At 37.2% G+C, this 22752-nt stretch overlaps 1 protein-coding gene across 2 annotated transcripts in view; it reads right to left on the bottom strand.

Annotated features, from left to right (window-relative positions):
* TYK2 (tyrosine kinase 2) overlaps positions 1-22752 on the bottom strand; it is a 58524-nt gene that overhangs the window by 30284 nt on the left and 5488 nt on the right. For both annotated transcript variants that reach the window (XM_088137700.1, XM_088137701.1), the window contains exons 2-3: positions 8815-9020; positions 7562-7685 (exon numbers count right to left, since the gene is read on the bottom strand). In XM_088137700.1, coding sequence (XP_087993826.1) covers positions 7562-7685; positions 8815-8998 — 308 coding nt within the window. In that variant the 5' untranslated portion in view covers positions 8999-9020. The remainder of the gene's footprint in view (positions 1-7561; positions 7686-8814; positions 9021-22752) is intronic.

Here is a 22752-nt window from a genome sequence, read left to right as displayed (position 1 = left end):
TGAGAATATGTAGAAAAAATGGGCTATTCGGAGACCCAAGAATAAATGACAGTAGTGTCTGATCAGCAACTGTTTAGAATTAGGCCTGTTTGTTTGAAATACGTAGTATGATAATTCAGTTGTTTAAGCTGAAAGATTCTGAGAATTAATGAAGAGTGATGAAAGGTTCTGAATGTGGGACAAACCACCTATAAGGACATATATGTATGTAAGTATGTATATAAAATAGCTCCTTTCTAAATACAAATCCTTCTAAAGAAGTTTACAAGCTATATAAAAAGCATTAACATAAATTACTGTGTGTTAAGACTGAGATCACAAACTTTACTAGAGAATTGGTGGTACTGGCCATACTGAAAGACAACAGTCCAGCAGGAGCTGGCCATCTACCCACTACTCTCTTCCTTATAAGAGAGCTTGCACATAATAAATCAGCTTTTCTACAACTTCACAGGAAAAGTCACTCCTTAACTGCCCATTAGCAAAAGACACTGGAAAGCATCTCCAGCATGAGGAATTTGTAGGATTATTTGAAAGTCAGTAAGCAGCAGCATCCCCCTAACAGCTGCTCAGTATCAGCTGCAAAGGACTAGATGAGCTAATGATGCTTAGTGATTCATTAAGTCAACATTACTTGCCTGCTGAATTACTCACTCTGCTAGTAACATATGAGACCATTTAGCCATTCACCTAATCATATAACATATTCTAGTTAATATTCTACCTTCACATATTAAACAGTAAGGTCTATTTAATTTTATTAAATAGCTTCAGGGAAAGAGAATGATACCTAGAACCAAAGGAAAAATAAGTAAATGTTTATTAGGGAATGTATATATTAGCCTTACAAAAATGATTTCAAAGCAGTATAAAAATAAGATTTATTAATTAATCAGGGAAAATCTGATGAGTTTTAAACTAAAGTATGAGAAAAGAGAAAACGTGAATGAAAGCTTTTATCAAGAGCATGGCTCTGTCAAAAAAATCCAAAAACCCTGCTCTGGTTTTAAATCGGTAACTGCTAGTTATCTGCATCTTACAATACAGAAAAATCATACCAGTAACTCAGATTTACACCCCAGACCAACTACCGCCCCCCAAAAAATCAAACTGAAGCAGATTTTCCTCTTCCTTCTAACCATAATAGCACACATCTTGAGAATGTGAAGGAGTCTGACATTGCTTTTTCCAGATCAACAAATTTATTAAAAGGCATAAACTTTCATGAACTTAAGCTCACTTTATCAGATGCATGGCTAAACTGATATAGGATTTAAATTCGGATGAGGGGCGAGAGAAGGGAGGGAAGACTTATTGCATCTCTATTATGCTCCTCTTAAAAGGGTTTTCTGGCACAAAATACACTCTCAGTATAGCAGATACTTGTGGAAAGTAGGCTAGAGGTATACTGAAAGAAAGCCAAGCTGAGAACCACTATGTCCTTGATTCAGAAGAGCAAACAGGAAGCTATTTTTAATTCTGTACAATCCTTTCAGGCAGAAATAACTAACTCTGTCAAAACATATGGTCAAACCACACTGACCAAGAAACACACAGATGCAATTTAAGAGAGGAAGACTGCTATGAAACTAAAGCTCCAATAACATTTGATGGAGAGGTTTTCATTATTAAACCAATGGCCTAGTTTCTGAGCCACTGAATATTATAATTTTACACAAAACTTTATTATTCAGTACAATAGTAAGAACGAAAATTAATACTACTGATCAAGAAGTATGTACCTGATGCTTCTAGAAGAAAGGAGAATTATGGATTTTGAATACAACTGCATAATATTCTTGCCACTCAGAATACACAAAGCAAATAAAACTCTCTGTATATCAAAGTACTGTATTAAAAAAATTATTCAATACAGTTTTCAAACCCCAGTCATTTCACTATATTACAAATCAAAACAATACCTCAGGCTACTAGAATGTCTCAGACCTCATAAACATGTTTTGAAGAAAGCCATTTATTGTGCTCTTGTGCTCTTCAGGAAAGCCTGAAGGGTTATACTCAGGTAGATTGAGTAGTGAAGTAGTGAAGTAGTGGAAAAAAAATATCTTTTGAGGAGCATTTGCTCCATTTATATTCCACATTAGATGTTTGTAATCCATAATCAGGCCAAAATTTTTAAAAAGTCAATACCCATAGCACCTAATTCAGAATTATCTCTTCCAGATTCCTTTTGCAACTACTGTGGTTTTTTTTTTTTTTTAATAATGTTTTTTTTATTTTTACAACAAACACAAAACAAACATGAACAAACAAAAACATAAAAAGGCATAAAAAAGCATCTTCCATTTTATACCGTGTGTCAACCAGTTAAACTCGTTGGTGCCCCTTTCATAATCTTAAATTCTCATATCATCTATTCAAAAATATACTTGTATACTTATCAATTAACAATTATTAATCATTCATAGCTAATCTATAAAATCATATATTACAAAAAATTTTAACTTTCAATAGGATTAGTAATACATCTCCATCTATCTATTATATGTGTATATATATAATAATTAATATCAAATTTCTATTATAAAATTTCCTAATCTATTACATTACTATATTTTCTCATCTAATCATTAATAAAAACAAATCCCGTGTCATATAAAATTGCTTATCTTCTTACTCTAATTTCAAATCTCAATTTAACTCATCTCTGCACATTCCATAATTTTGAATAACTTCCTCCTGCATAAGTACTTTTTAATTTTTCCAATTCTTAAGAGTTACAATTCTAACCAATATCAGTTACAGTATCAATTACAATTCTAACCAAGTTACAGTTCTAACCAGATTTCACTACATGTTATACAATTTTTAACTATATATCTCAGATTTATACTTTATTCCAGCGCTTGCATAATTTTGAGTTCACCCTTTTCATTCAATGTCCCAAAATATCTGGCTGTTCATTCCTTTTTTCTATATTATTGGATAAGAGAAAGCAATAATAAGTGTCCTTTTGAACATTCTGCTTTTGGAAGCTTCTGTCAGTTCCATCATTGTTGTATTCCCCTGATTTTCTCTTTAAACATCTGCAATAGTTTCTTTCAATATTGTTTTACTTCTTCTTTTTGTACATTCTCTTAGTACGATTTTCCATTATAATCTTGTATAATCTTTTTCTCACCCTCAGTGCCAAGAACAAATCTGTCTCTCTTCATTTATCAGTTGATTAACCCTTTTAATTCTCAGTTTATAGGCCTCACAATAATTCCGTTTAATGTTTCTGATTTCTTGTACTATTTCTTCCTTTTCCAATGATCCCGTTTTATGTTTAATTAAGTCCATTTTAGCTTTAATATCTTTTTTTTTTTTTTTTTTTGAGAATTTCTGCAGCTCTTCTTCCAATTTTTTATAGTCATCCTCAATAGTTTAAAGATCTTTTTCTGCATTGTGTTTCTCGTATAGTCTATTATCTTGATAAACCTTCATTGAGTCAAAGGATTCTTTATCTTTGTTCTTGCCAAAAATAAGAGAAAAAAAGAAGCAAAAGGAGAGAAAAAAAAGAAGGAAAAATAAAAAGAAAAGGAAAAGAAGGAAAAGGCTAAGCCTCTTTAAAAAAAAAAATCCATCTGGGAGGGGGAATAGAAAGCAAAGCAGAGCTTCTAGCAGAAAAAAGAGCTACTGCCACTAATCAAGGCTCTTGTGACTGGCTCAAACTTTCCATCTTAATGTTTTCAAAGTCGCTTTCAACTCCACTTTCTTGTTTATAGTTACGGATGGCACCTGTATAAACATGCACATCCCACTATCTTTTTAGAAAGCACAGGGTCTTTGAGCGTGCGTCACAATGAAAAAAAAAGCACTAATTCGCGCCTCTAAATGGCAGTGCAACTTTCTTTCATTTACTTTCTCTTAACTCCACTTTCCCCATTTCAAAGTCAAAAAGATATAAATTTCTTATAACAATAAAAAAATCTTAGTAAAAAAAAGGCTTAAAATAAAAAGTTATTGAGTATTAAAAAGAGAAAGCCAATCCAGTTAAAAATATATTTTTTTTAAAAGAAAAACATATTGTCAATTCCACTAAAAAGGGAAAGTTGAAAAGAAAAATTTTCTCCCCCTTCTTTTTTTTAATAGGGTTCAATCTCGCCGCTTAATCCACTTTTCTTCACTTTTAAAAATCTCTTTAAGTTACTTAAGGTGTTCTCTAAGAATAGTTGAATAGTAAAAGTCCATCTCACCCAGTTGACACCCTTCTCTTCCATCTTCCTTTGGAGCTGTCCCGGCTTTCGCAGCCATTTTTGGCTGCCTCTCCTCCACCGGCTTCAAGAGCTTCTCCCCGGATCGATCTGGGACTTGCGGCGTCCCTGAGATCCGCGGGACGCGCCCTTTGCGTTCGCCATCTCTACGGGACGGCTTAGGTCCATCGGGACCGTCCGGGCGAGGAGATATCGGCTGCCATCCTGGGAGCCCCGGATCGCCCGCCGTATCACCGCGACGCCAGCTCCACCCTCCGCAACTACTGTGGTTTTTGTCTAGTCTCCTCTGCGACCTCCATTTCGGCCTCTTCCAGTTCTCCTTTAAATTTTTCTAAAAATTCTCTCACCTTTTGAACAGAATTCAGCTGAAATCTCTGCTGCTTAAAAGTAAAAATCACACTCTCTAATTTGTCCCAGCAAAATGGAATCTTTTTCCACTTTAATATTTCAGTCAAGAAGGAGTATTCTTTTCTCTTAAGTAGGAGACTAATAGGAATTTCTTTTAGGACAATTATATCTGCATTATCAATTTTTAATCTTCTATTAAAATGCTGTTGCAGAACTTGATCCCTTGTGTTCTTCCTCACAAAATGCACCAAAACATCCCTTGGAACATTTCTTATTCTCACAAATCTTGAATTTATTCTATAAACTTTATCTCTGCCTCTGTGTCTTCCTCTTCCCAATCTCAAAAATTTGTCAAAGCTTGTATAATTTTTTCTCTAATATTTTCATCAGAATTCTCTGGGATAGCTCTAAATCTCAGACAAAATTATTTCTCTCTCAATTCCAATAAAGCCAAATTTATTAAAGCTTTCTCTCCAACTCTCTATCCATAACTTCTGTTTTATTCTCCAAAATTTCCACTTTATCATTGACTTGTTTTATATCTCCAGACATTTATTTTACAGAATTTTCTATCTATTTAAGTCTTTCATCTATTTTTTTTTTTTTCAAAAGCTGTAAATTTAGTCTCAAGTGACTTAGCCAGTTTGTTGCTGAGTTGAGCAAACATTTCTGAAGTAAATCTAATGGAACTGCTTTCTCTGGAGGCTGTTCTAGCGACCTCCCTTCCATTCGTGCAGCCTTTCAAGTTGTTACAATTGTTACAATCCAAAAGTGAAAGTCTCAAACAAGGAAAAAGGGAAAGACAAACTCCTCCCCCCTTTCTTCCTCTTTTATCTTCCTGTGCCTTTGATGCTGTAATTGCAGGCAAATGTCAACTCTACATCTCCATGGTTACAGTCAGGCACTCAGTCTACTCATATTACCCTTACCTTTTATTTTGTAAATTCCACCAATTGTCTACAGTCTTTAGTAATAAGCAAAAAACATTCCCATGGATAGTCTGAGTCAATTGCCTAATTCAATTACAGCTTTGCCCATGCGCTTTCATAGAAAAATTAACCATTTAAAATTAACTATCTCTTTAATCCATTTTAAGCTTTCTTAAATCATCCCTTGTTAAGCTTTTTGCCAAGTATTCTTTAGTCTTTAGAACTTTAAATCTTCTTCTAATTTTGTAGTCCAGAAAGAAACGAAACTCACCAAGAGGAATCTTATCTGCCATAGAAGAAAATCTCTCTTAATTTGTAGAACAATTAATTCCAAATGTGGCTAAGAATGAGGTTCAGCTGATTTTATTGTCTGTAAAGGCTACACTGCAGCTATGAACTTAGGTGGAATGCTGGCTCTTTCATCATCCTAAATAGATTTCTTAAACACTATTCAATTGCTGCAGGACAAAAACTTACCACCACCAGCAGTATCAATGCCATTTACTATGCCTGGGAATAGGCATGATGGAATATTTTATCAGATTTGGCATAAGGCACCCATTACTTGTGTTCTCAATCTACAGGTAGTCCTTGATTTACGACCATTCAGTAAGTGACCATTCCAAGTTACAACAGTGCTGAACAAATTGTAGTTATGACCATTATTTGGAGTTCTAGCTGTCCCAGCACCCCTGCGGTCATGTGAATGTGATCTGGGTGCTTGGCAACCAATTCGCACTTATGACAGGTTGCCAAACGCCCCACGACATGATCCCCATTTGCAGCCTTCCCTGCCAGCTTCCCCAAAAGTCAATTTGCGAAGCTGGCAGGGAAGGTCACAAGTCACTGGGGTTAAGTCTCCCCCACAAGTGCAGCTCCCCCAGCCCGTCTGTGCTTGCACTGCGCTGGCCACTTGCGCACCCTCCTGACTTGTGCAGTGCCCCTCGCACACCCCCTCACACATCCCCTCATATCCTTGTGCATCCTCCCTGACCAGCGCAGTGCCTCTCACCCACCCCTTCACACCTTCCCTGAGCCATGTAGTGCCTCTCATGTGTCCCCTTGCACCCTTATGCATCCTCCCTGACCCGCACAGCACCTCTCTCACACACCCTCACCCCCTCATGCACCCTCTCCGACCCTCCCCGACCCATGCAGCACCTAACATGCACCCCCTCATGCCCTCCCTGACCCTCCCTTACTTACTTGCCTGCTGGCTTGAGACTTGCAACTTCATGCCGGCTTCCCCACTGACTTTGATTGTAGGAAGCTGGCAGGAAGTTGCCTCGTCTAATGACTGTGGGATTCAGTTAACAACAGCAACCAGGACTGCAGGGATTGCTGTCACTAAGCAATGCAGTTGCACTTTATAACATCGCTTAGCGATGGAAATTCCAGTTCCAACTGCTGTCATAAATCAAGGACTACCTGTGTAGCTAAACTCCACAACCCTTCAAAATCAGGAAAGCAAAAGGATGTCACTTCCAGAGTCACTTCCATAAGTCTTCAAGGGAGTTAATCTACTCTGCAAAAATGTTCTTCTCTTTCTATTCATATGTTGATGATATAATAATCTGACCAAAACAAAATTCTCATCAAAACTGTTGTTTGCAGGTTGTCAAAAAATGACTGATGCAACACTTTGGTGGATTACATCACTGTCATATGTAATAGGTATCTGCAGATTACAAATATCTGCAATAAATTCAGCACTACATATTTAATGATATAAGAATCATTTCAAGGTGAAATGGTTAAGTTAAAAATCTCAGACCCTTCAAAATAAGCCCATTTCCTTATTTTAACCTTGCTAGCATTCCAATTAATTTCTAGGTGTATAATAATCAACACAAGTCAAAGGTGTCTTCAGAGGATAATCAAAAACACAAATAAGCTCTTTGTTTTTTTGGTACTTAAAGCTTCTCAATTCCACATTCTAATTAAATTTTATATTACAGTATACTGTTCCATGACAATTCTGTTCACTTATCAGTTATCTATGCTGTTAACCCCATACTTGCAAGCAAACAAAAGTGGAACACACATGGAAACAAAGAATATTTTTACCTCATACGAAAATGCAAAGTCATCTTGATGCCACTATCAACATCAAAGACATAGTTGGGAGGAAACCACAGTTTGGTCTGTGGGTCATAGAGTGCAAACAAACTGAAGCAGATTGGTGTGATTCCTATAAAAGATAGAAAAGATACTGAGAAATGAGAAACCTTCCAGAATTGTCATCAAATCATACTGGGCATAATCTTAGAAGTCACTCTTTAATTTTATTGGCTGACATCAAAGGCCTACCTAGTCCAGGATCCTGCTTCCCATAGTAATCAACCAGAAACCTATCAGCAACCCCAAAGCAGGACATGAGCACAGCAGTCCTCTCTTTGTAACTTTCTGATTACTGACTACTAGCCACTGATTAATGAAGTCATGGAGGATAAAACTAATTTCTTTGATTGGAGCTGCCCAAGTTGGTGCTCATTGCTTCATCCTGTGGAAGCAAACACCATAACTTAACCTGGTACTCTGTCAAATAGAATGTTTGCTTTTCCTCTGTTTTGAATCTCCTGCCACTCAGCTGCATTGGATTATCTTGGGTTCTAGCAAGAAAGAGGAGAAAAACCTATTCCTGACCACTTTTTCTATACCATATATAACTTTATACACATCTCTAGCTCACCTTTTTTTTCTACACTGAATATCCCCAAACCCTGCTAAAAATTGCTTCAGTCCCCTGATCATTTTTCTACATTACTATCATGACCTACCACTGAGATATAAATAAGGTAGGCCAAAGATTTAAGAGAAAGGGGAAGTTTCTTCAACAATATTAAAAGAGAAGACCTATTCATTAAGTATTAGGAAGATCCCAGCTAAGGCCACTGTAATAACCAAATCTTTATAAAACAAATTTTATGAGCACTGTATAATTGTTAAAAGAGAAGACAGTCCCTGCCTGTGGACTCAAGGTGACTGACATAATCCAAGAGGGAAAAAACTGAGAAAATAAAGCAAGCATTGGTCCCATATTGTTTTAGGGAAGTTAAAATCCCTGTCTATAGGACATAGTTCCATACAGTTTAATGGGAAATTTAAGAGAGATTAGTTGAGACAGTAGGGTTGAATGCACATTAATTACAACAAAAGCTTGGATTTAAAGAAGGTGGCTCCTATTCTTCCTTATGTGAAACAGGCAATCTCCATAGTTTTCTAAATTATAAACTGAAAGGGTATTTATCAGAAGAACAGGGGCTACACATGTCTACCACAATAGATATTTAGACAAGCCAAAACCTATTGCTTCTTACCTATCTTCTGTGCAATATCAATGCAGATCTCTTCAGCACAACGAGTCCCTTTCATGTAAGTCTGATATTGCTCCTCTGCCTCACCCTTCCAATGCAAGAATACCCTCAGGCCTCCAGCAGGTAAAAAATGGCACCTCTCCATGCCTGATTCACTGTGTTTTACTGCACAGTGGCAGAGTGGCATCGTGCGAACGTTCAGTCCTTAGCTACAGAAAATGGGAAAAAAGTCATTTAGAAAATCTAAAACATTTACAAGAGTAAATCATAAGAAAACCATATCCACTCCAGGTCCCAACCACCCCCAAAATATTAAATGAACCAGCCGGTCATCAAAAATGTTCTTACTCCAGTATAGTTTATAGAGGCAACTCAAGTCCAAGGGTCCATACATTTGGGTGGATTTCCTAAATACACACTCTGGTGGCCAGCATGGTAAGTCTTTCACATTTTCTGTTCTGCACAAAAAAACAAATCTCTCTCTCTTTTTTAATGTGTGCAGAACAAGAACTTACAGAGAAAAAAATGGGTGGAATGGATATTTCTCTCCTCTCTAAAGAAATTATTCTCTTTGCTATCTCAAGATGCAAGATGGCATAATTCTAAAAAGGCATGCCATCTTCTTGTGCTACTGATGGCTCCTTTTAGAGATATTATTTCTAAATTAAGCTTACCAGAAAATGTTCTTGTATGTCACCAGAATGAAATAGCTTGTTGCTAATGGCAACCAGATACTATATTTGTAGACTCTTACTTAAAAATCCAGAAGAATCATGCTGGTAGACTAAGCAATGTGGTTAAAATTAAGAAATCTTTACCAAACAATAGGTCTATAGCTTCCATTCAGTATTTTTTAGCTGAGATTCTAAAAGTGAACAGAAGCATAAATTTTGGATTCCAATTTTTCCAGTAAAAACATATTTCTGAAGCCAGTATAAACAGTTACCAATATAATATTAGCTCAAGCATCCAATCACTCAAGCCATTATAGTACTCACACTAAATAAAAACAAGGAATCTTAATGAATGTTAAATCTCCCTGTCAGTTATATAAGCCAGCAATAAAATATAATTATTTAAATAAACAAACACACCAATTTGAAAATGCCACTGCTAACTAAACTCTTCATTAATAATTAGTAGGTGGGAAGAGCAGAATTCGGTCCACTCAGCTGTTTCTCTCTGCTCCTGCTCCCCCCCCCCCCACATCAAAATAACCCTAGACTGTTTGAACTGCTTCTTAAAGGAGGCTGTTGTAACACCCTAATTTAGGAGTTACATAGAAAAACTCATTCTTGCTACTGAAAATTACAAGGAAAAAAGTTAGAATAATTGATTTCCTGTTGACGAAGGGCACATATTTGACCCAACACTATTATTATTTATTGAATTTTCTTCTATGGACTTCATGGACCTATCCAGGTCATTTTCTTGGCAGTAATATAGAAGTGGTTCATTACTATTTTCTTCAGGCATTTTTTCTTCCAAGTCTTGCTAACAGCCCTTGTTGTATTCCTCTCATCAAATGCAAACCAGTCCAAACCTTGTTTAGCTTCCAAGCCCAGATATGGTCAGCCAGATTTGCTATCTGCTGAGACTTTCCTCCCTTTAGATATTCTTAGGGCAGCAATGAAACAACATTAAAAAGAATTGATATATCCACACGGCACTGGCTTTCTTGAATGTACAAGTTTTATTCAAACTTTTTTCATCGGAAGAAACTGTAATGAGGACTGAAACTCATGGTAAACTTGAGAAGAAAGTGTGTAGATAGACTTATAAATGCTGAAGGCACTCATATTACCCCTAAAATCACCTGTGTCACAAACTCACTGGAAGTTTTGATCCTGCTCACTCAGGGTTGAGTGCGCTGGAAGACTCAAATGGAGCACTGGAGTGGGGGCATATGTGACCCACAAGTTATCTACCCTTGTACCAAACAACATTGACTGAAAATATCTCTAAGTTCCAATTATTAACCTTAATAGAGGCAGGATTTCAGAGGCAAAAGAATCGCAAATTACAGTGACAGGTAGTTCTACTTCTCCTTTCATTTGAGTTAGTAAGAATCTGTATTCTCCAGATGATCATGACTGGAGGCAACGATATGTTGGATATGGACCAATCAATTCTGAATTAATCTTGACAGGCAAGAGATCTTTTGTTGACTAGTTCATAGGCTAAGGAATTGCATCTGTAGCTCATTGTAGTGAGGGTTGTATGGCTTCATAAAGAGGAGAATTTGGGTGTATTCTTTGATGTAGCTTTGACAGTTGAGGTCTAAGTGGCCTTAGTGGCACCCAAATGTTTTTATACAGCACTGCCTGGTGTATAAGAGATAGTCTAGCTACAGTGACTTACTCAGGTACTCTCATCTGAATTATTTTTATGCGCTTTGTGGGCATACATTTGTAAATAGTTAGGGTCCAAGATTACTGTAAGATGGTGAAATTTGCAGTTTGCCTTTTTCTTTGTTGCCAATTTTACATCAGCATCATCAGCATCATTATTATTATTATTATGCTTTATTGATGTTTTGCTCTATATTGTTTTCTGTTATTTACCCTGGGATACTATATAAAAGACAGGCTACAAATGGAAAACAAAGAAGTTCAAGTGTTTTAAAAATACAGGTAATCCTCAACTTACGACCATTCATTTAATGACTGTTTGAAGATACAACAGTGCTGACAAAAGTGACTTACAACCGGTCCTTGCACTTATAACCGTCGCAGCATCCCCATGATCACATGATCAAAATTCAGGCACTTGGCAACTAATATGTATTTACAACAGTTGCATCATCCCAGAGTCACATGATTGCCATTTGCGACCTTCCCGGGGGCTTCCAACAATCAATGGGGGAAGCCGGATTCACTTAACGATCACATGATTTGCTGAACAACCATGGTGATTTGCTTAATGACATGGCAAAAAAGGTCATAAAATCACGTATGACTCCCTTAATAACCACATCACTTAGCGATGGAAGTTCCGGTCCCAATTGTGGTAAGTCGAGGATTACCTATATTAGGTTTTTAGAATTTCACACCTACAATTATTAAAGGAGAGGATGTGATAGAAGACATGAGCGAGGAGGTCCAAGGTCATAGGGAGGGGGAGGGGGAGAGGAATCCCAAGCATCTCCTCAGCCCTCAACCAGAGAGTGTGAAAGTGAGGAGAACGAGACTGGCACCACCCTAAGGAATTCAGAGTGTTTAGTTGCTGTTGTTGAGGGTTAGAGTGAGTCTGGAGAGATTCTGTTTAATATGTGTAAGCTAATAAAGTAACTGAACTGTTCCTGAATTGTCCCGCTGAGTTTCTTGGGCTGAACCTGACATCAGTCTCGCCAGACTCACTCTAACCCCCAACGACAGCAACTAAACACTCCTTATTCCTTAGGGTGGTGCCAGTCTCGTTCTCTTCACTTTCACACTCTCTGGTTGAGGGCTGAGGAGATGCTAGGGATTCCTCTCCCCCTCCCTATGACCTTGGAGCTCCTCGCTCAGGTCTTCCATCACAGAGCAACAATGAAGGACACAGAGAAAAGGAAGGGAAAGTACAAATTAGCTGTCAGATCACCTGGGGAGATAAGACAGCAAAACACTTCAGCTTTCCAAGTTTCAAATGTGCCCAAAATAAGGAGTGATTTCCTGACTGTAGAGCTATTGAGCAGTGGAAGAACCTGCCTCCTGATGTTCTGGGTGCTGTATCATTGGAAGTTTTCAAACAAAGATTGGACTGCCATTTGTCTGGGATGCTCTGAAGATTCCTGTTCTAGAAGACCTCCAAGATCCTTTCCAATCCTATAATTCTGTGATTCTATGAAATATACCTTGAAAGCTATTACTAATTGTCAGTTGTCTGAGCATCCATAAGGATCTGGAATAAAATAAATACTATAAAGTCATTTTTCAGCCAAGCTCAATTCCTGGTAATCTAAATGGAGACATACATGCCCATCTTGTGGCATGATAGGGAAGCAGTTTACCACTGCCTTTTCCTGAGATGTCTTTTCAGCTTTCCAGTCTAGCCTACAGCCCTGAACTTCCCAGATAGTTTTCTCTCCATGTACAAATGAGAAATGGTATACCCTTAGGTCACCTAAGGTCAGCTAGTTACTACCACCTAGCCAGGCAAGGAGGAAATCTCCAGGCGTTATATATGAAATCCCCTAACATAATGTTTCTTTTTGGCATAAGATCCTATCAAGTGCTATTACAAGAAATGAGAAACACTATGAGATTCTAAGGTGCCTTTCAGATAACTTCTGGAATATGGGGAATTATGATTTAGAGTGCTTCAAAACTTTGCTTAGAGTGCACACCCCAATTCCTTGTTCAATTCTGTATATTTTGACAAATAGCATCTTGTACCAAAAGGAAACTTTGACTAGGTTAATAAAACTCACTTCAGTTGAGTTCAAATAGTATTTTGGCCTCAAATGTATTTGGTTTCTTACTTGTCTATTTAGCAGAAGATCATCATACTATTCACAGTCAAATTTTGGCTTGTAGAAAATGCTTGTCCTTCTGAAAGGAACTATTCTCTGTCCTGGTCAAAAATGATATGCAGTGAACCAAAGCTTTTTTTTAGGGTATAGAGGTATATAAAATTCAGTTCCTTAATCAAGTTGTTCTCATAGCTGATTCTATTAAGTAACCAATGTTTGTTTCATTTGCCAGCTAGAAATGTATCCACAAGAAGCCCAATACACCTGTAAAATCAAGTTCTTTTAAGAGGGGTGGGAATATGTAGCCCTTAGTTGTCATTGGGTTTAAAGTACCATCAGCCTCTTCCAGCTCACTAATGAAAAGAAATGATAGGAGCCGAAGTCCAACAACATCTTATGGGCCACAAATTCTCTACATGTTCATATATAATACCTGCAGCTTTATTTCTCCCCCTCTATCTACTATTAGATGTCCCTTATGCAAGTACAACATGTCTGCAAATACTTAAAAAAATGTCCTACTGCTGTGCAATTTCTTCTTCATGTATTAATCATAACATGAGTTTTCTACAATGATTAGGCAGTAATTTTTTCTACATGTTCTGCAGCAAACTGCAAAGAACCAACTTTATACTAAGTGAAACAGGAAATAGTCATTTGCTATATTTTCTGCCACATGATTCAGTTTAGAACTGCCTATGTGCTTGTTTTCACTTCTCTCTAACTACAACACAATCGTGCCTCAATAACAGATTATTTCTGCCTTGTCCTCATGAGACTGCTTTCATCACATCCTCACTCTATCAGCTAAGGCAGCTTAAAGTTATCCTTAGCTATTCCAGGTTTTAAGTAGTGTTTTCCTCTTGTCCTAATACAACTTTTGCCCTGAATCCAATCTGACTTGCTTCACCCATGATGCGAATGCTGAAGGAGTCAGGGGACTGAATCTGGCCAAATCTTACTGGCCACTTTAGGCTGCTATCCTCTGGTTGCTGGGATCTGCCCTCTATGGCCACTTTGACTTGGGCTGCAGAAGAGACTGGACACCTGGATTCCACAGAAGCCTACCATGTAATACCTGAGGGCACTTTTGAAAATGTTTGTCAGGTCTTATGAAGATTCTTTATGAAGACAGGTTTAGTGCACTTTTGAAAGAATGCTAATTCTCCAGTGGACACGACTGTAGTCTTATTCTGCATAGTAGGTCAATTTCAGTTGGAAAAAAGAGCTGAGTTCTGCCAACTGTATGTTGCTAGTTTTGTCACAAAAGGGTGCAGTACAGCTTTTCCACTGCTTCTGCTGAGATGGGACCCGCATGGCTCTATTATTATATACACAACAATGTGAAATCACAGCTGCCAGTTCTTTAGCTGGTGTTGGCCTTAATTCCTAGAACCTAGGATGCCGTAATATATCAGCATAGTATATGTGCAGATCCAAGCAGTGTGGCCTTTTGTAACTGACAGATGGAAAGTTTGTCAATGTGCAGATTTTCTAAGTGCCCAAGGTTTTTTTTTTTTTTTGGTATGGTATGGTATCCTGTGTGCCAATAACAATGGGACAACCACTGCTGCTTTATGCCATAATCTTTCAACTTCAATTTCCAGATTTTGATACTTTGTGATACTATGTTGTTACTGTTGTTGTTGTTGTTCGCATAGTCAGCCAGATGTTTAGACTGGATTTGGCATTTTTATCCACCTATTGAGTTCTTCTCAATGAGTGGGATAGGCAGATGTTGTTGTTTGATGGTGTTAAAGGTATTGTCGCAGGATGTAAGCTGTTCCAAGTAAAGCTGGCTTTTGCAATTGACTGATGGTGATTTTGTCAATACTGATGGTCTTTTTTTTTTTTTTAATATTTTTTTATTTTTACAACAAACACAAAACATACATGAACAAACAAAAACATAGAAAGGCATAAAAAAAGCATCTTCCATTTTATACCGTGTGTCAACCAGTTACCAACTCGTTGGTGCCCCTTTCATAATCTTAAATTCTCATATCATCTATTCAAAATATACTTGTATACTTATCAATTAACAATTATTAATCATTCATAGCTAATCTATAGAATCATTTTTTACAAGAAATTTTAACTTTCAATAGGATTAGTAATACATTTTCATCTATCGATTATATGTGTATATATATAATAATATCAAATTTCTATTATAAAATTTCCTAATCCATTACATTACTATATTTTCTCAGTGTCATATAAAATTACTTATCTTCTTACTCTAATTTCAAATCTCAGTTTAACTCATCTCTGCACATTCCATAATTTTCAATAACTTCCTCCTGCATAAGTACTTTTTAATTTTTCCAATTCTTAAAAGTTACAGTTCTAACCAGTATCAGTTACAATATCAGTTACAGTTCTAACCGGGTTACAGTTCTAACCAGATTCTTCACTACACGTTTCAACAAAAATGTCTCTAGTTTAAAATCTATATGTTACTATATTCAACCATGTATAAATTTTAGTCTAATCTCTTGAAACATTTACAATCAAATACAATTTTTAACTATATATCTCAGATTTATACTTTATTCCAGCGCTTGCATAATTTTGAGTTCACCCTTTTCATTCAATATCCCAAAATATCTAGCTGTTTATTCCTTTTTCTATATTATTGGATAAGAGAAAGCAATAATAAATGTCCTTTCAAACATTCTGCTTTTGAAGCTTCTGTCAGTTCCATCATTGTTGTATTCCCCTCATTTTTTCTTTAAACATCTGAAGTAGTTTCTTTCAATATTGTTTTACTTCTTCTTTTTGTGCATTCTCTTAGTACGATTTTCCATTATAATCTTGTATAATCTTTTTCTCACCCTCAGTGCCAAGAACAAGTCTGTCCCTCTTCATTTATCAGTTGATTAACCCTTTTAATTCTCAGTTTATAGGCCTCACAATAATTCTGTTTAATGTTTCTGATTTCTTGTACTATCTCTTCCTTTTCCATTGATCCCGTTTTATGTTTAATTAAGTCCATTTTAGCTTTAATATCTTTTTTTTTTTTTTTTGCGGGAATTTCTGCAGCTCTTCTTCCAGTTTTTTATAGTCATCCTCAATAGTTTAAAGATCTTTTTCTGCATTGTGTTTCTCGTATAATTTATTATCTTGATAAACCTTTATTGAGTCAAAGGATTCTTTATCTTTGTTCTTGCCAAAAATAAAAAAAAAAAGCAAGAGGTGAAAAAAAAAAAGAAGAGGAGGGAAAAGACTAAGTCTCTTTAAAAAAATCCAACTGAGGGGGGAATGGAGAGCAAAGCAGAGCTTCTAGCAGAAAGAAGAGCTACTGCCACTAATCAGGGCTCTTGTGACTAGCTCAAACTTTCCATCTTGATATTTTCAAAATCGCTTTCAACTCCGCTTTCTTGTTTATAGTTACGGATGGCACCTGTATAAACATGCACATCCCACTATCTTTTAGAAAGCACAGGGTCCTTGAGCATGCGTCACAATAGAAGAAAAAAGCACTATGTCGAGCCTCTGGATGGCAGTGCAACTTTCTTTCATTTACTTTCTCTTAACTCCACTTTCCCCATTTCAAAATCAAAAAGTATAAATTTCTTATAACGATAAAGAAATCTTAGTCAAAAAAAAAGGCTTAAGATAAAGAGTTATTGAGTATTAAAAAGAAAAAGCCAATCCAGTTAAAAATATATTTTTTTAAGAGAAAAACATCTTGCCAATTCCACTAAAAAGGGAAAGTTGAAAAGAAAAAAATTTCCCCCTTTTTTATAAGGCTCAATCTCGCCGCTTAATCCACTTTTCTTCACTTTTAAAAATCTCTTTAAGTTACTTAAGGTGTTCTCTAAGAATAGTTGAATAGTAAAAGTCCATCTCACCCAGTTGACACCCCTCTCTTCCTTCTTCCTTTGGAGCTGTCCCGGCTTTCGCAGCCATTTTCGCTGCCTCTCCTCCGCCGGCTTCAAGAGCTTCTCCCGGGATCAATCTGGGACTTGCGGCGTCCCTGAGATCCGCGGGACGCGCCCTTTGCGATCGCCATCTCTACGGGACGGCTTAGGTCCATCGGGACCGTCCAGGGGAGGAGATATCGGCTGCGGTCCTGGGAGCCCAGGATCGCCCGCCGTATCGCCGCGACGCCAGCTCCGCCCTCCCAATACTGATGGTCTTAAAGTGGTGCTCCAGATGTTTTCAAATTGCACCCAAGGCACCTATTACTATTGTACTATCTTTGCTTTCTTTTGCCACACTCGTTCTATTTCTATTTGCAGGTCTTTGTACTTTGTGATTTTCTCAATTCTTTCTCTTCTAATTTGTCTCCAGGTATTGCAATGTCCAATATCCAGACTTTTTTTACTTTCTTATCAACAATTGTTAAGTCTGGGGTGTTATGTGGCAGGTGCTTGTCTGTTTGAATTCTGATGTCCCAGAACACTTTAGCTTCTTCATTTTCTATTACTTTGTCTGTTTTGTGGTCCACCAGTTCTTGCTTGCAGGCAAATGGTATTTCTTGCAGATATTCCACTATACCATTGTTGCTACTTTGTCATGCCGTTGTTGGTAGTCAGTCCATGCAATCTTCTTGAAGCAGCTAACTAGGTGGTCCACTGTTTCTTCAGCTTTTTTGTAGAGGCAGCATTTGCTTTTTTATTCTTATCAACCTCCTTTATTCAAGCTGCATTCTTGTTATATTTCTTTGTCTTGTCTCATAGCTTTCCCAATGCTCTTAACTCTGTGCAACCCCTACTTTGCATCTGAGATCTGTTGATCAGACTACCTTCATACACATGCTCTTTCAGAAGAATGTCAGACCTATGTTCAGAAGTAGCCAGTCATTCTGATCACAGACACAAAGCACTTCTGCACCTACAACCTGCTACTTGGGCAATCTTACTTGTGATTAAGTCTACTATTTTGAGCGCCTGCCTGTGATCATCCAGTCCCACCTAACCCCAAGTTAGGGAGAATGAATGGTGGCTATTTTTCTGCTGGCAAGTGACACTTGGTGGGAGAGGAAATAAAGTTGAAAGACTCCACCAATCCCTTCACTAGCTTCTTTGTTATTGCAGAACAAGGATAAGCAATAGGGGCAGCACATTTTATGACAGCATATTTTTCTGCATTCTAACATTAACACCTGAAAGAGCCCTCTCTTGTGTTTTATTCATATATAATGACATTTTGTCAGTGAAAATGTATTTCCTTCAAATGATATAAAACAGGATAGATTCCTGCTTACCCCAAAACTACCAAAAAATACCCCTTGATTTCATTAAAAATATTTTAAAACAGACAGTGTACAAATAAAATAATTTAAACAGTACCTGTCAAAAAGATATTACTTGGTGGGAATCCTTCTCATTCTCTTGAGAGTATTCCCTATGTTTCAGATCAGAGTATCTATGCTGGAGTCCAGCACATTCCAAAAGCATTTTATCTTTCAACTCTGCATCTATGATTGATAAGTACTTTATTATTATGGTTAGTAACCAAAGTTCAGTACAATTTTACGACAAAATAAAAGAAAGCCTCATAAAACATAAATTTTAAAAATCTAAAAGACAGAACTAATTTAATGAATTTCCTAAAACTATTAAACAGATTACCAATTACTAAAAAAGAGCAATGTAAATTTACATTTTAATTCAGCAGTGACTAAGATTTTAAGCTACTTAAGTGATAGTTTAGGAGGAGAAACATGAATAAATATGAATTTAACTATTACTACTAATTACTTAACACTGTAAAGTCAAAAATTACAATTTTAAAATTCTGCCCTGAGGTTCCATACAATCATAAACAGGAGAAACTAAATGATCTTGTAATTAATAGCAATGCCAATTAAGCCGATTTTAGCTACTCTTCTGGAAGTCATTTCTGAACGATCTGCTAAGAAGGAAAGAATTAAGAGCTGTGCTGGGTTGTTAAAAGAGTTGTAATTATATTATTACCTAATTTAAATAAAAAGGAAAAGTTAACTTATTCAATTTCCTCCAAAGGACATGAACATAAATGTTCTTGTATAGATTGTGCCACTAAACTCCCTTCCAGAAGAGACTTTAACAAGTCTAGTATATATAAAAGCTTTTCTTTGTGTGGGGCACAAAATGTTGGTATGGTATTTGACTGTTGCAAATGGTCTCCTTGGCATGCCTAAATTGTAAATGTTTGAAGTAGCTTAGGTCTTTTTGTAAGTCTAGTTGATAACCCATTGTTTTATTTCCAACAGAGCTTTCTCAGAGACCATCAAGACCAGATATTGTGTGGAAAATCTGTAGTATGAAATTGAACTTTATTTCAGTTAGCCATGAGGGAATAAAATTATATTGCAAAGTCAAGGAAACCAGAGGTTTTTCAAAAAGGACTAGTTTAAGCTAATATCTCAGCTGGTAGAATTGCATTCAGCCTCTAATGAAGTCAAGCTTTAATAAAGAATTGGGCATGTAAAGTAGGACCTTTAGAAATTTTGGTCAGACAATTCCAATAGGGACCATGTTGTGATAACTATAGATCTGTCCCCAATATATCACCTATACATTTTAAACAAAAATCCCCTCTCACCCCTATAAGTGGTATGTGTCTTCCTCAATCTCGGGTCCTCTACCAGAGGCCTGGGAGTTTGAGGGTTCTGTGCAGTATCTAAGGTGTTCCTAGCACTGCACTCTTCTGGACAGAGAGCTCTGATGTTGTTCCTGGGATCTGTTGGAGCCATTCTTCTAGCTTAGGAGTCACAGCCCCAAATCTTCCTATCACCACTGGGACTCCTTTGGCCTTTACTTTCCACAATCATATAAATTATATCAATTCCTATAAATTTGATGGCATATATCTATATCTATATATAGATACATATCTATATATCTTCCACCCCCCCCTTTATTTTGCTTTTAGTTGGACAGCTTCTATATGGACCACATTGTAACAGCTATAGGTCTGTGTGATCACCTTTATTTATTTATTAAATTTCTTATAGCTGCCAACCCCAATGGACTCTGGGTGGCATATGAAACAATTTTTTTTTAATAAAATCCAGGTAAAACCTAAAACCACACAGACAGCCCAGACTAAAACAATCTAAATTCAAAACAAATCAAACAAAACAAAACAGGCCCCCCAAAATATAATACATTAACCTAAGACGTGGGACCAAAGCCAGTTTTTAAGAGCTTTCCAGAACCCTTAAGAGAAAGGGTACTGTGCTTATCTCTAGGGCAATCCTGTTCAAGAGGGTGGGGGCTGTGACAGAGAAGGCATACTTTCTCAGTCCCACAAGACGACAACATTTAATAGAGGAGACCTGGAGCACACTCCACTCTGCTGGAAAGTACCAGGCAGACAGAAAAGATAGGAGGTAAGCAGTCCCTCAGATATCCAGCCCAATGCCATACAGGGCTTTATAGATTAGCCAGTACCTTGAATTACACTTGGAAGTCAACTGGCAATCAATATAGCTTGTGTAGCGGTGGTGACTCATGAGCATGCTGACAGGTGCCCATTACTGCTCATGCCGCTGCACTGAGAACCAGATGTAGCTTCTGGGTAGTCTTCAAGGGCAGCCTCATGTATAGCACATTGCAATAATCCAGTTGTGAGGTAACCAGCACATTAGTAACTGAAGGGCCTCCTGACTGAGGAAAGGGAGCAACTTTCTCACTATTTTATTTCCTGATTGAGGAAAGAATGCACTTAACTCACTATTTTATCTCTGAGTGGGAAGCAACTCTTATGCTAAGCTTGTAGGGGTATTTATTTATTTATTTAATTTATATAGCTCTCCATTTCACAAGTGTGATTCTGAGCATCTCACAACAATTAAAACAACAGAAACAGTAAAAAATAAACACAGCAGCATACAATTATCCTAAAGCCACAGTTAAAAATTCAGTAAAGCGTAATATATGGTTATCAGTTGTTCAGACCAGGACACTAAGGCTTGAAATAGAATTCTTAGATATGTAAATGACCTTTTTTATGCTAATGTCAATTTTTCAGGAGTGACAACATATAAAGTAGGGGTTCCCAACCTGGGATGCCCACACCCCAGGGGATGCGAGATGGAATTTCAGGGAGTGCAACAAAGACTAGCTTGTGTCCCTTAGTGATGAGTCATGAGTCATCACTCAGCCAGCTGCCAGGGTACCTTGAGACCACATCTTCAAATGTGATATTACTTCTGTAGGGGGTACAAACTTTAATCAAACATTTCCTAGAGATGTGGGGCATAGAAAAGGTTGGGGACCACTGATATAAAGGAACCTCTTGAGAATACTTTAGTTTTTTCAGTTAGTGGTAAGCTTATTCATATTGTATTTCCCAAAGAAATCACTTCATGCCCACTTGGGTAGTAGAAAGAATGGCAAAATAACTGAGATTGGTTTATTGGCCAATGCAAGCAAGTGGTGTTCCTTTCTTGATGAATAGTTTATCAAAGAATTAATATAGAAGAATAACATGAGTAGGACATATCTCTGTTTCATCCCTTTTGGGGTGGATATTGGTGGGAAGAGTACAGGAAACTCTAAAGAATCCAACAGACTTGTGTGATGTTGTTGTCAGGTTCAGCCCAAAGAACTCCAAGAGACAATGCAAATACAGTTCTGTTGCGTTTATTAGCTTCAACCTCCAGACAGAAATCTCCCCAGACTGAACCCTAGTTCCCAAGCCAGCCAGCTACAACACCGTGAATTCCTTAGGGAGGTGCCAGCCTCATCTTGAACTTCCCACGCTCCTGTTGGGGGCTAGGAACACGCTTATCTCCCTGAGCCTGGCCTTCATAAGTCCATTCCATCACAGTTGTTCTTCTGCAATTTCATAATTGACATGAGAAGACAGCGATTGACAAATGACACAGTTTTTCCCATAATCTACTTCTTGGGATTGAGTTAAATACTGTCTTCAGATCTATAAAGGTCATGTAGGTTTTACATATGGACAAGCTTTGTACTTTTCAACTAAATGTTAAGATTAGGCCAATGCTGAACCTCCTTTGCTGAAGCCAGCTTTTTCCTCTGCCATATTCTGCTACAGCCATTCAGCCAATTTCCCATGTACATGTTTATGATGCTAAACAGGCTGATGGGGCAGTAATATAAAACAGTGGTTTATGTCTTTTTTGTTTAATAGGACAATGACAGATCTATTCCATTCTGTTGAAATCAAAGCCATACCATCTATATTTGTAAACATATTTGCCAGAACTGGGACCTACCAGTTAGCACTGGCCTTCAGCAATTCAACAGAGACTAGATCATCCTTTGAGGGTTTGCCTCGCTTCAGCTGCACAGTAAATTTAGCAATCTCAGAATGAGAAACTGAAGCCCAACTTACTAAGTGTTTTGTGCAAAAAACTGGTTTATATTAGGAGCTGAATTTATGTCTAAATTGAGTTAGTTGCCCCATATCTGCCTTTGGGCATACTGCATCAGAATAGAGGGAAGGGGCTTTTGAAAAATCAGGGGACATGAAGCGCCAGAACACTGCATAATCTTTTTATTTAATAATTTGGTCAAATT

Source organism: Python bivittatus, unplaced genomic scaffold (assembly GCF_059951505.1).
Source record: "Python bivittatus isolate LINGU-HERP-01145 unplaced genomic scaffold, Pbiv_v1 ctg000220_np1212, whole genome shotgun sequence".
NCBI lineage: Eukaryota > Metazoa > Chordata > Lepidosauria > Squamata > Pythonidae > Python > Python bivittatus.
Note: the sequence above shows the minus strand (reverse complement) of the source record. Positions and strands in the feature narration are given on the sequence as shown.